The 12,164-nt window shown below is 42.6% G+C and overlaps 4 protein-coding genes across 7 annotated transcripts; 2 read left to right on the plus strand and 2 right to left on the minus strand.

Moving 5' to 3' along the window:
* The first annotated feature begins 51 nt into the window (after positions 1–51).
* LOC104788690 (serine carboxypeptidase-like 40) lies at positions 52–2,584 on the plus strand. The gene is made up of 3 exons (XM_087451642.1): positions 52–567; positions 1,231–1,338; positions 1,442–2,584. Exons 1-3 carry the CDS (start codon positions 174–176, stop codon positions 2,443–2,445), a joined length of 1,506 nt encoding a protein of 501 aa, XP_087307768.1. The 5' UTR covers positions 52–173; the 3' UTR covers positions 2,446–2,584.
* Positions 1,094–5,768, minus strand: LOC104788689 (kinesin-like protein KIN-1). 4 transcript variants are annotated; one of them, XR_768540.3, is made up of 17 exons: positions 5,608–5,768; positions 5,348–5,482; positions 5,136–5,238; positions 4,919–4,962; positions 4,778–4,807; positions 4,567–4,689; positions 4,460–4,485; positions 4,287–4,368; positions 4,161–4,202; positions 4,044–4,077; positions 3,818–3,893; positions 3,508–3,727; positions 3,335–3,426; positions 3,113–3,224; positions 2,847–3,026; positions 2,542–2,739; positions 1,094–2,450 (listed from the first exon to the last, which is right to left on the minus strand). XR_768540.3 is itself a non-coding variant. In XM_010514468.3 (17 exons), exons 2-17 carry the CDS (start codon positions 5,459–5,461, stop codon positions 2,389–2,391), a joined length of 1,407 nt encoding a protein of 468 aa, XP_010512770.1. In that variant the 5' UTR covers positions 5,462–5,482; positions 5,608–5,759; the 3' UTR covers positions 1,094–2,388. The 4 variants fall into 4 exon arrangements, 3 of the variants coding, with proteins under 3 accessions (XP_010512770.1, XP_010512772.1, XP_010512771.1); XM_010514468.3 differs by having other exon boundaries at positions 1,094–2,425; positions 2,648–2,739; positions 5,608–5,759; XM_010514470.3 differs by having other exon boundaries at positions 2,648–2,739; positions 5,608–5,759.
* A 62-nt stretch (positions 5,769–5,830) lies between these two features.
* On the plus strand, positions 5,831–7,897 carry LOC104788691 (large ribosomal subunit protein uL1c). The gene is made up of 7 exons (XM_010514474.3): positions 5,831–6,322; positions 6,425–6,604; positions 6,737–6,791; positions 6,967–7,094; positions 7,211–7,294; positions 7,365–7,490; positions 7,577–7,897. Exons 1-7 carry the CDS (start codon positions 5,981–5,983, stop codon positions 7,712–7,714), a joined length of 1,053 nt encoding a protein of 350 aa, XP_010512776.1. The 5' UTR covers positions 5,831–5,980; the 3' UTR covers positions 7,715–7,897.
* A 40-nt stretch (positions 7,898–7,937) lies between these two features.
* On the minus strand, positions 7,938–12,086 carry LOC104788692 (protein OBERON 4). Its single transcript, XM_010514475.3, has 3 exons — positions 11,809–12,086; positions 8,790–11,684; positions 7,938–8,592 (listed from the first exon to the last, which is right to left on the minus strand). The coding sequence occupies exons 2-3, from the start codon at positions 11,665–11,667 to the stop codon at positions 8,027–8,029; spliced, it is 3,444 nt and encodes a 1,147-aa protein (XP_010512777.2). The 5' UTR covers positions 11,668–11,684; positions 11,809–12,086; the 3' UTR covers positions 7,938–8,026.
* Positions 12,087–12,164: the final 78 nt, after the last annotated feature.

A 12,164-nucleotide genomic window follows, 5' to 3' on the forward strand; every position in this document is an offset into this window, starting at 1 on the left:
CATTCGTATAGTAGCAAGAGGTTTTGACCCAAAAAACAAGAAGTTGTTTAAAGAAGCAAACCCACCCCACACACACATACACACAGACTCGTGTTTCATTTAACTGTCTCTTCTTCAAAACCGAAACTTTCTCTTTCTCTCCTTCTTCCCATACCCTATATTTTTCACTTAAGATGACGAGGAAAGGACAGGGCTACTCTGTAATCGCATCAGTATTGTTACTGTTACTACTGTCTATGTCGTCTCGAATCGAATGCAGCAGCCAAGTGCACGCTCTGAGCCGCCTGTACCTGTCGAAGCGAGGGGTGGGTTCGTCCACCATGGATACAAGCCATTTCAAGGTGGTTAAGGATTTGAAACCGTCTCCGCTGCCGAGTGTTGCGAATCACGAAAAGTTAAGAAAGAGAGATCTGATACGGACATTGCCCGGACAGCCTCCCGTTGATTTCGATCAGTACGGCGGGTATGTCACTGTCAACGAATCCGCGGGTCGTTCCTTTTTCTACTATTTCGTGGAAGCCTCCAAGTCTAAGGATTCTTCTCCTCTGCTTCTATGGCTCAATGGCGGTACGTTTCATTGTCCACACATTTGATATTTTCTTTTTATCTTGGTTTTTGCGTCTTTTAGTTAATCATATGGAGTTATTTATAAATACGTATAAATGCATGTAAGTAAGTTCATAGCAAAAGAGAAGAAAGATGAACAAGAATGTTAGTTTGATCGAGAGGGGATGTCTTTGTTTTTTCAATCTATCCTAGACTATATGTGCACGGAATATAATAATCGTGAGGACCATACCATATGCCTAAGCCTGCTTCTCCCCTCTCTGTTTTTTTTAAAGAAAAATTATTGTCACACCAATAGTCTATTATATAAAGAAGATACAGCCCCAATGGAAAACTGAGAAAGAAAAAAGAAAAATGATTTGCCTTTCTCGATGTGTTTCAAAACTGGCACATGCTGAGGATTTCTCGGCGTGCTTTGTTGCACAGCTCTACTTGTGAATTATTATTATTTATCTTGTATATGGAATTTCTATATAGTTCCCATGTACTCTTTTTTTTTTGTTCTTTCTTAATACTTACTCCATTATTTATAGTTGTTCATCTAGGACATTTATAATATATCTCAGCAGTTAAACTGGCTCTGTCAACAAACTCGAGAATTTGATTACAAAAATATGCGTGACTAATACTATATGTGTTGTAAATAATGAATGAAATAAACAGGACCGGGATGCTCGTCACTGGCGTATGGAGCACTACAAGAGCTTGGGCCGTTCAGAGTGCACAGCGACGGCAAAACGCTTTTTAGAAACCGATATGCATGGAACAATGGTACCTCTTTTTATCTCTCTTACAAAAAATAAAAAAATAATAGTAATAATATGGTAAACGATTCTTGTGTGCTTAAGGAATAATCAAACGGTGTTTGGTGCAGCTGCGAACGTGTTGTTCTTAGAATCGCCGGCGGGAGTGGGGTTCTCGTACACCAACACAACGTCCGACATGGAGAAGCACGGGGACAGGAATACAGCGGCTGATAACTACATATTCCTGGTGAAGTGGCTGGAGAGGTTCCCGGCGTACAAAGGCAGGGACTTGTACATCGCCGGTGAGAGCTATGCCGGCCACTATGTTCCACAACTTGCTCATACTATCCTTCTCCATCACCGGAGCTTTCTCAATCTCAAGGGCATTCTGATAGGAAATGCTGTGATCAACGACGAGACTGACTTGATGGGTATGTACGACTTTTTTGAGAGTCACGCTTTGATCTCCGAAGATTCTTTGGCTACACTCAAGAACAACTGCGATCTCAAGACAGAGTCTGCGAGTGTAATGACTGAGGAGTGCGCGGTGGTGTCTGACCAGATTGACATGGACACGTATTACTTAGACATCTACAACATATACGCTCCCTTGTGTCTCAACTCCACACTCACCCGCAGGCCCAAGCGAGGAACCACAATAAGGGAGTTTGATCCGTGCAGTGACCATTATGTGCAGGCCTACCTGAACAGACCGGAAGTCCAAGCGGCCCTGCACGCAAACGCTACGAAGCTGCCTTACGAGTGGCAGCCGTGCAGCAGTGTGATTAAGAAGTGGAACGACAGTCCTACCACAATGATTCCTCTCATTAAGGGGCTGATGGGTCAGGGTGTCCGCGTCTGGGTGTTCAGCGGAGACATGGACGGGAGAATTCCGGTGACGTCCACCAAATACTCCCTCAAGAAGATGAATCTAACGGCCAAAACGGCTTGGCATCCATGGTACCTAGGGGGCGAGGTGGGTGGATACACAGAGGAGTACAGAGAGAAGTTGACATTTGCCACCGTCAGAGGGGCTGGTCATCAAGTTCCCAGCTTCCAGCCAAAACGCTCTCTTTCACTCTTCATTCACTTCCTCAATGACACTCCTCTCCCTGACACCTCTCGTTACTAGATATTCTATATGAGATTGTAATGTCTCTCTTAATTAGCTTTTTATTCTCCCCCATCAATTCTTTATCTACTATTTCATTACTTTAAATGTTAATACCTGTTTTGCTCTCACAACTTAAAAAGAGCAACTTATCTCCTTACCATCTACTTGTCCACATCTTCTACATTACCAAAATAGTTAGGACGTAAAGAAAGATGCATACCAAGAACTGATGAAGCTTGACATCTTTCCAGCCAGACCTGGTTCGTAATGGCGCAATGCTTTTTCCTGAATACCCTTGTTTTCTGTTTCTAACTGCAAAGAGAAAACAACAGGAAAGCTTGCATCATTGACCATGCCCACCCTCTAATTATATATATACACTATTATGTAAATGAACCCCTTCAAACACTCTAGTTTACCTTTATGACTTTTAGTTGAAGTTCTTCAACGGCATGCTGTAAGGACTGTATAGTTTTTGATACAATATCTTCATATGCTGTTTCCACTTCATCCATTGAATCTAGGCTGGAAATGATCCCTTCATGTATGAGCACTTCTTCTAGCATTTTGATGTCTTCGTTGCTCATTCTCTCTTTCATCTGTATACAATAACAATAATGGATATGTTATCTTTTAGATCCATTTTCCCGAATATTAGACAAAATGGCTGTTGAAGAATCTTAACCTTCTCCAGGATCCTCCCACATTTCTCATCTTTGGTTACCGAGGAGATTTCCTCCTGTGACTTTGCAATTTTTACTTCACTGGCACGTGGTGATGCTTTTATGTGCTTTGCCCTGTACAACAATTGGAAGCAAACATATGTCTTAAACACATTCGATGTGACACATGCAACATGAAAACGTTACTGGCCATCTCGTGTTACACTGAGATGCATTTTGCATACCTCATGCCAAACCTGAGGGTTGAGAGTGTCTCAGATGCATTCGAAGTGCTAGGTGAGCAACAACAAAGCAGTGCCAAACGAGAATTCCCACCCTGTGGCACGAGAAACCGCAATAGAATTGAGAACAAGCTGAAGGATTATAAAATAAAATCAGCTTGAGAAGAGATACTAACCAGGGCATCCTGTAGGATGCGAGTAAGCTTGGAGTCACGATATGGTATGTGATTCACTTTGCTAGATGACCCACTAGTGAGAGCGTTTATCACGTTCCCCAAAGCTGAGAGTGATTTATTTATCGTCTTCGCTTCTTCAAGAACCCTACCTTCTGCTCCAGTTTTGTCTGCCTTTTCTGAGCCAGCCAGGTCGACAAGAATCAGTTTTCCTGTTTTCACCCTGTTTACATGCCAAAAAAAATATAAGCTCCACCTTTACAGCTGCATCACCGTTTCATGATTAATTATTTAATTGTATAAAAGAATTTACCTCTTATCTTTAAGTGACTCCTGCTGGATTGTGAACAAGTAAGCGCAGTGGCTTCTACTGCTGGACATATTCATTTCTGTCATTCATTGTTAAACTGGAAACATTCTTCCAGATGACCAATCAATCAGTTTTAACTTTTCTCGGAGGAGCATAATCTTTATCTCACTATATCACTATCTATTAAATGTGGAAACACTGAACAAGTGCTGATAAGCTAAGAGGATACGGGTTTCCCCAACTGCACGGTTAGCTAAACCAGTCTGAAATGGCAATTGACATCAGAAATAAGAAATAAAACGATAGTATTAGGCAATCAAGAAACTCAGGGTAGCTGATATCTTACGCATAGATATTGTAATGCCTCCGCCGAATCTGATACAGGTACCTGAAGCACGAATAATTAAAACTTGCCTACGCTGTAAAAGTTTGTTCTCAACACAAACAGAAGACATAAGGCAATGAAGCTAGCCTCTGTAACGTCGGACAATAGTATTCCTTGTGTTTTAGTTTCCTTGATCTGTATGTTTCCTTTCGATAAGTCTAACAGGTCCCTGAGAGAATGAGAGATATATTCATTTATCGATAAGCATGGCTATACCCTAGAAGAGATTAGAGAGAGAGAGGTATAGGCATAAACATTACCTGACTTTCTCCATGTAGATCTCAACCTACAAGAGACAAAGGAACATAAGATATTTATACATGAGAGCTAGTAAGGAGAGTAATAGCAAGTGCATTTGGAACACTACCATAGACAATTTAACTGTGAATTTTGCAATATCTTTGGAAGAGCTGATTTGACCAAACATCCCATCGACGACTCTTGGAAGTAATCCTTTATTGTGATCATCACCGTCTTGGATGCCTGGTCCCTGAATCAATAGAAATAGAATCAGAAGGAAAGGTCCTTGTACTACAGGGAACAGCTCAAATAGATATCAACAAGATTATTTAGGTGACCTCCATGGAAAATGTCTTCCCGGCCCCTGTCTGCATAGTTTAAAAATGAAAAGATCAACTACGTTTGCCAAAAGTTATAATAATAACAAACTTGAACACTGAAAGCAATCCAGGTAGGGAAAAGAGAGCATGAGAACAAACCTGTCCATAAGTGATGATTGTTCCGTTTATAGCATTCACAGCGTCTGAAAGACCAAAGAAAGCAAAATAAAAAGTGTTGATAACATTGTAAACCGAGACCGCAACATTTTATTTAATCCAGCAATGTTTAGATCTAAGAGAAGATGAAGAAGAATGTTAACATATATATATATATATATATATATATATATATGAGTAAGAAGAAGAAGAAGAAGACCTCTCATGATCGGCAGAGCCAGAAACTCATAAACCGCAGCTTGGGGAGAGTCCTCATAAAAAACTCCATCGAGGCTGAATGTTAATTCGTCTTCCTTGTCATCCTACACACAATAAAATTGAATAACCAGTGACGAATTCAATGTGGCTAGAGTTCGAGACAATAAATAATAAGATGAATCAAGCACAACATGGCAAGGTCCGATTACAAACTTGAAAAACGAAGGTTTCAGCGTCGATGCCTCGAACACAGACACCATCTCTGTGATCTCGCAACTCTTTAGAGCTTCGTGGCCGAAATCGCGCACAGACTGTTACGTTAGACATCGCGCCTTCGTTCTTATCAATCTACAGTGAAAACCCCCAAAAAAAAAAAATCAGCAAGCAGAGGGTAGCGATGAGCACAAAATCGGGGGACAGAAAATATGAAAGTGAAAGAGAAAACGAAGGGATCGGAATTTGGATCAAGTTACCTCTCAAAAGGAGGGGAGGAGGGAGGGTTTCTTCGACTGGGCGGGAAGGAAAGAGGAGAAGAGGAGGACGAAGACGAAGACGAAGACGAAGAAGAGTGTTGAAGTCAAAAAAAAAAAAAGAAAGAAAAGAAGAGGACACGCGTGTAATCTGTAAAAATATTGAATGGTCTAGAATAAGACAGGTGTCATTTAAAATAGGAACACGGTAGCGAAGGTGCACCATCAGGCAGAGTATAATAGCTAAGAGAAAGAGAAAAAAAAAAGGGAAGGGTCTTCCTCTTGTTATCCCCTTTGGAGTGGATTAGGCATTAGGCAGAGACTCACTCACTCACTGCTCTTCTTCTTCTTCTTCTTCTTCTTCTCCTCCCTAACAATGGCTTCTTGCGCCACTCACTCATCTCTCATGCTATCATACGCCGCCTCATCCACTCGTTCCCAGGAGCTTACCCCTACTCCATCTCTTTTCTCTTTTGCCAGCCCCAGACCCAACAACTTAAGCGTTCCGCTTCTTCTCCTGGGGGGTTCCAGGGAGAGAAGATTTGCTGCTATCGATAGAGCTTCCAACCGATATTTCCAGGTTGTTGTCTCCGCCGTGGCCGCAGAGGCTGACCTCGACACGGAGGAGGACGCGGAGCAGACCGCCACCGCCACCGCCGTCCTTGATCCCCCCAAGCCTAAGAAAGGAAAAGCTGCTTTGCTTCTTAAGAGAGATAGAGTATGCTTCTTCTTTTTTGATTTCTATCCCCTTAAATATTTTCATAATTTAATTTAATTAATGTTCAATGTTTGGTTTTGATATGTATTTGTCATTTGACAGACAAGGTCTAAGAGGTTTTTGGAAATCCAAAAGCTGAGGGAAACCAAAAAGGAGTATGACGTGACGACTGCTATATCTTTGCTTAAACAAACCGCTAACACAAGATTCGTGGAGTCGGTTGAAGCCCATTTCCGTCTCAACATCGATCCAAAGTACAACGATCAGCAGCTGCGTGCCACGGTCAGCTTTCCTCTTTGCTCTATCCATCGATATGATATGATATTCACTCTGTGTACTTGTGCTTCATTCGCATTCAGTATCTCAATGCATTTGTCTTGTCTTTTTTTTTTTTTTTTGTATCTCTCTCTGTAGGTGAGCCTGCCTAAGGGAACTGGCCAGACTGTTATAGTGGCTGTTCTTGCACAAGGTATTTTTTTTTTGTCAATGTCGATTTATATATGTTTTCAGCCAGTGCTTCTGTAGATAAATTTTGTCTGCTTGACCGTATTTTGATTGGATGGGGGACTTCTTTCTTGTGTCATGTGGTTTATTCTTCTCTTAATCTTTGGCTTTTTGCACCCATTTCCATGCTGATCATCCAGGTGAGAAGGTCGATGAAGCCAAAAATGCAGGGGCAGATATTGTGGGCAGTGAGGATTTGATCGAACAAATTAAAGGAGGTTTCATGGAGTTTGACAAGTTGATTGCATCCCCAGATATGATGGTCAAGGTGTGTGGTTTCCACTCATTTCGCCTCTTTTGTTTGATCAACTAAGGTTCTAGTTGTTCGAGCATGAGATAGCTAGCTGTAACCTATTTCCTAACGTACTTCAACTTTGCGGTTAGGTTGCGGGCTTGGGAAAGATTCTTGGCCCACGGGGACTCATGCCAAACCCCAAGGCTGGCACGGTCACAGCTAACATTCCCCAGGTAAGCCTACTTTGCAACATCTTTTCCTGACTCTGGTGATCATCGCTTAATGATGCATACGTCTTTTCAGGCTATAGAAGAGTTCAAAAAGGGGAAAGTAGAATTCAGAGCAGACAAAACTGGGATTGTTCACATCCCCTTTGGGAAAGTTAATTTTACAGAGGATGACCTTCTCATAAACTTCCTTGCGGCAGTGGTACGCTGATACTCCATTCTCGTTATAGTATATCTGTTTGTTTAAAATACAATAAATGAAGAGGGGAAAGTAAATGATGACTGCAGAAATCGGTGGAGACAAACAAGCCAAAGGGAGCAAAAGGAGTTTACTGGAAAAGTGCGCACATATGCTCGTCAATGGGGCCATCCATCAAGTTGAACATAAGGGAGATGATAGACTTCAAACCTCCAGCTGCGAACTAACCAGCAACCACATTTGTAAATGGGGTCCTTTTGGGAGATAGGCAATGCTTGAGTGTAGACGAGAGGAGTCTAGTCTGTTAGTTATCTTTCACACCTCACTGGTTTTGTATAACTATGATGGGCATTTGCTTATTTATTGTCTTTATATATTTACTGTTTGCTATATAATTTTATTGAAACAAATGGCGCGGGCTGTACATGTGTCGGACCTAAAACTCCTTAATGCTCTCTAAAAGAAAAGACCTTACTTTTATCTTAAGGTACATACAAGGAGAGTTGAGTGTACATTACATATGATTACTACTACAAATATTACAAGGCCAAACTCTGCTTTGTCACTTCCATTTTGGTAAGAAGCCCGCTCATCTCTTCCTCCATTCTCATCTTCATTTCATAGAACTCTCTCTGCCCTCTCTCTATTGCCTCCAACTCCTCGTGCCTCCACCTTCTTCTCTCTTCTGCATCCTCCATGCTCAACTTCCCTATTCTCCTCTTGTACTCTTCCTCTATCTTATCTTTCTTCGCTATTGCTATTCGTTTCAGCCCCTCTGCTTCTCTTCTTGCATCATCTGCCCGTCCTTGGAACATCTCTGCCTCTGCTTGCTTCATCCTCACGATGCTCTCTAGTTCTTCGAAATGAGGTTCCTTTGGCAATCCCCTTTTCAATCCAATCTCCACTCCACATATTTCAGCTTGTGTCTCTCTGTAGAACACATCAGCTACGCTCGCGGACCTTTTCAGCTGATGATGCGGTTTATCTGAGCACACCGATCTTAGCCACGCCGTGTCCTTACTAGGGCTTCCCCTCTCATGCCTGGGTTTTGGCTGTTCGTATCTGAACGGCACAGAAGTTTCACCAGGAGTGGATGAATCACAGTCTGCAGTCACCAAGCAAAGAATCGACTGACGATGATCAGCAATGACCATTTTTATATGGCGCAGATATATCACAAGAATATTTAACCAATATGTGTTCACATGCACATCGTGTGATCATCTATACTAACACAGATTAAAAAAGCCATAGTATACAAAATCCAGATAAAGCTCACAATTTAAACAAAATTTCGCGCACCTGAAATGAAACCCAATATCCGATTGCAAGCTTCAGGAAGGCCTATTGATTTACTTTTCAAACTTGCCAGCATCGCATCTGCACCTTGTCTCAACTGTTTCCCTCTAGAGTCTTTGCTTGATGAAAATATCTTTTTGACATACTCCAGTTCCTTGCAAAAGCGCTCAAATTTCCATTCCCTGGCAAAATTCAGAAACACTTCTTTGACAAAGCCAAACATCTCCGAGGGATGGTTACAGGCGACGCAGTGGAATTGCATCTCAGTAATTCCTGGAGCACCAGAAGCATCATTGATCCCATTCCGGATGTAAGATTCTCTTATCCCACAATCTGTGTGGCACCAATGAAGACACACATCACACCCAACCCAGCTACAGGTGTTGGATGCCATATCGAAATTTGAGCACACTAGACACATGCAAGCACTACAAAATCCATCCTTCCTTAAACAAACCCTGCAATCGCATTCATCCACAGGCACCAAAACCCTACAAGAAATATTCTTGCATCTCATGTTCATGTAAATCTCAGCTAACTGGGAAGACGAGATGCTGTTGTCCAACTGAAGGAAATCCGAACGCCCAACTTTCAGTGCGACCAAGATCTCCAACTGAGCACGATGAGATTTTGTAAGCAATTCCAGTGTTATATCAGTCCTGTTCTGCAGAGCATCTTGAAAAGCACCAAGTTGTACATTCTTATCCATGTTCAGCATCATCTGCCGTATGTTTTCCTTCAGGCTAGTTATGTATCGAGTGGGCATCTCATGAAATCTCTTGGTCATCAGATGCATTGAATCTGAGAGAATGTATCCGATGACCGTCTCAACAAAATCATGCCCACCAGATTCCATCCCATTTATCCAGGAATTGCTGCCACTGAAAATGTCCTTGGCCTTTTTCTTCTCAACTTCAAGAGAGCCGGTTCTTGGGCAAGCTAATCTAGCATCAATACTTTTCTGGAATCTTAGTTGTTTTTCAAGTCTATTAGTTGCGTTAGAGCTCCCATCAGTCAATCTAAGATGCTCTTCATCAGCCTGACCAGAAATTAAAATGCCTTTCATTGCTTGAGGTTGAACTGAACCGCTTCCATTTTCCATCAGTCTTTGATAGACTATATTCTCGTTGTACTTTGAATCATTATGAGAAAGTGCCTGCCAATCTATACCTTGAAATATAGGTCGACTATGAACTGACTGCTCATTATCTCCAATATTGTGATTCAACGAACAGCTTGGATTATGATTGAACGAGCGGGAACCTGAAAAGGACATAGACATAGACATGGTGAAGCCATCAGAATTGGTACAAAACGTGTCTGTCAAAGACCGAACACTTCCAGAACGGACTGGTGACCCCAGAGGCTGATTAGTATCCTGGCCACCAATCGGCAACAAAACATCTGGTAGGCTAAGTGACAGATCCAGTGGCTCCAACAACAATTTCTCATCCTTGGGCTTACTAACACTTGACTGCTCAGTTTTATTTGTTCTTCTAACCGGAGAACTAGAGAACAGTTGAAACCCTCTAATACTCGGTCCTCCGAAGTTGTCATATTTTTCATCTTCATCCCTTTCAGAAAGATCCTCAGACTTTCTTTCAGAAAAGAGTGCATTGCCAAGTAAATGAGTAAGTGGGACATCAGAATTTGTGACTTTATCCTTGCGTTTGTGGACCGAGCTATCCGATACAATGCTAATGTATTCTGCAGGCGTTCTATTCTCTAGAGGAGCAGTTTCCTCAACACATTCATTGCCTTCAACTTCAACTTCCACTTCGTTGGCATCACCATCGACATCATCCGCTTCCTTAAACTCTTTTACCTGAAAGCGTTCAGGGACTTCCTGATAAAGACTTTCCTCCAACTTCACTTCATGGTTCTTCTTGAATTCTTTGTCACTTTTATCACCCTTATCATCGACCATATCAGTAATCTCATTGGCACTAGCAATGGTTGTGTCATCATCTCTGCGCACGAGTTCACTAGCCGAAGCTGTAGAAGTATCATTCAAAACATGCATGGTGTCACTGGCATGCTCAGCAGGCACATTTTCCCCTTCCTCAACAGTTTTCTGATCCGTCATGCTCTCAGCCGTTTCCATTTCCCTAACACCACCGGCATGACTGAGTTCCCTGTTGCTTTCGGTATCGGCGGTTGTTTTTTCCATCTCCTGGAAGCTACTATCAATTCTGGAGTCATTATGAGCAGCAGCAGCAGCGCAGGAAGGTTGTTGTTGAGTGTCAAAATCTTTGGTCTGTGGTAGAGGGTCAGGCTCAAGCTCTCCTTCCTCCATCTCGCTACTGCTAGAAACCAGGACTTGATCCTCGCTTTTCTTGACAACAACATTGCCAACACTTTTGGACTGCTCGCTCCCGGAATCTTTGGACCAAGTAGGAGAAGCAAGAGATTTGGATCTGGAGCGGGAATTTCTGGAATCGAGGAGCTTGAATTTGGATTGATCGTCCCTGAGACTCCTATCCCTCTCAGCGTCCCTTAGTCTCCTATCACGGTCTTGGACGCCAAAGTCATTACCAGGCCCACCAAACCTCCTCCAGGAAGAGACACTGTTGGGCCTCTCCCTCTCTGAACGAAATCCCTTTGGAAAAGCCCTCCTCGAGAAACAAGCATGGCTCTCAGATCGATGGAACCGGGTATCCGCCTCTTTCCTTGGATGATTATCAAATTCACGGTTGGATCGCCTGCGCGAAAAGCCACCTCTCGAGAAGCCGGCATCTTCCCCGCGTTCACGGTCGCGGTCGCGAGAGAAGGACTTGTGGAAGAAGCCCCGGTGGGGGCGGTCCGAGTTGAGAGGTTCTTCGTCAACAACATTCTTATCATTACAGGAATCAAGGTCATCGCTGGATCTTAGTCTCTTCATCCCTTCTTTTTTAGTTGCTGTGAGAGATGATGATTAATAAAACCAAAAAAAAAAATTAGGGTTTTTGAGAATCGGAAAATGAAGTGGTAATATTCATGTGCGAAAGCGTACAAGAGGAGAAAGGAAATAAAGAGAGAATACCTGGAGATTGGGGCCAGATTCATGTCGGAAGAACCCTAACTTGCAGATTCAGCTGTCTTTTTTTTTTTTAATAAATCCGAAAGCAAGGAAGGAATCACGCACGCAACGAGGAAGACGAGAGAAAAAGGAATATTGCAAGTCAAACTGAGTGGGAAAAGCAACATCTCACATACCCCTCCCTTTACTCACTTATTTACATCATCTGCCACCTTCCCTCTGACCAGATAACGTGGGCGTTTACGTCATTTTCCTTTGCTACCACCCAATATCTCTTTGACTCTTATCGCGTGTCGTCGCCTAGTAATCGAGAGAGTTTGCTACTGGGCTCTACCAGTGGGCCATTATCAAGTTAAGCA

This window comes from Camelina sativa, chromosome 5 (assembly GCF_030686135.1).
Source record: "Camelina sativa cultivar CO46 ecotype springtype chromosome 5, ASM3068613v1".
In the NCBI taxonomy this organism is placed as follows: Eukaryota; Viridiplantae; Streptophyta; class Magnoliopsida; order Brassicales; family Brassicaceae; genus Camelina; species Camelina sativa.

Bases quoted from the DNA above. Each gene is read 5' to 3' on its own strand.
- LOC104788690 (XM_087451642.1), top strand. From the start codon at position 174: ATGACGAGGAAAGGACAGGGCTACTCTGTAATCGCATCAGTATTGTTA. The intron at 568-1,230 runs GTACGTTTCATT...TGAAATAAACAG, and splicing joins GCTTCTATGGCTCAATGGCG to GACCGGGATGCTCGTCACTG. The intron at 1,339-1,441 runs GTACCTCTTTTT...TGTTTGGTGCAG, and splicing joins CCGATATGCATGGAACAATG to CTGCGAACGTGTTGTTCTTA.
- LOC104788692 (XM_010514475.3), bottom strand. From the start codon at position 11,667: ATGAAGAGACTAAGATCCAGCGATGACCTTGATTCCTGTAATGATAAG. The intron at 8,593-8,789 runs GTGCGCGAAATT...TGGTGACTGCAG, and splicing joins GATATTGGGTTTCATTTCAG to ACTGTGATTCATCCACTCCT.
- LOC104788689 (XM_010514468.3), bottom strand. From the start codon at position 5,461: ATGTCTAACGTAACAGTCTGTGCGCGATTTCGGCCACGAAGCTCTAAA. The intron at 5,239-5,347 runs GTTTGTAATCGG...TATTGTGTGTAG, and splicing joins CTGAAACCTTCGTTTTTCAA to GATGACAAGGAAGACGAATT. The intron at 4,963-5,135 runs GTCTTCTTCTTC...TTGGTCTTTCAG, and splicing joins GGCTCTGCCGATCATGAGAG to ACGCTGTGAATGCTATAAAC.
- LOC104788691 (XM_010514474.3), top strand. From the start codon at position 5,981: ATGGCTTCTTGCGCCACTCACTCATCTCTCATGCTATCATACGCCGCC. The intron at 6,605-6,736 runs GTCAGCTTTCCT...CTCTCTCTGTAG, and splicing joins ATCAGCAGCTGCGTGCCACG to GTGAGCCTGCCTAAGGGAAC. The intron at 7,491-7,576 runs GTACGCTGATAC...TGATGACTGCAG, and splicing joins TAAACTTCCTTGCGGCAGTG to AAATCGGTGGAGACAAACAA.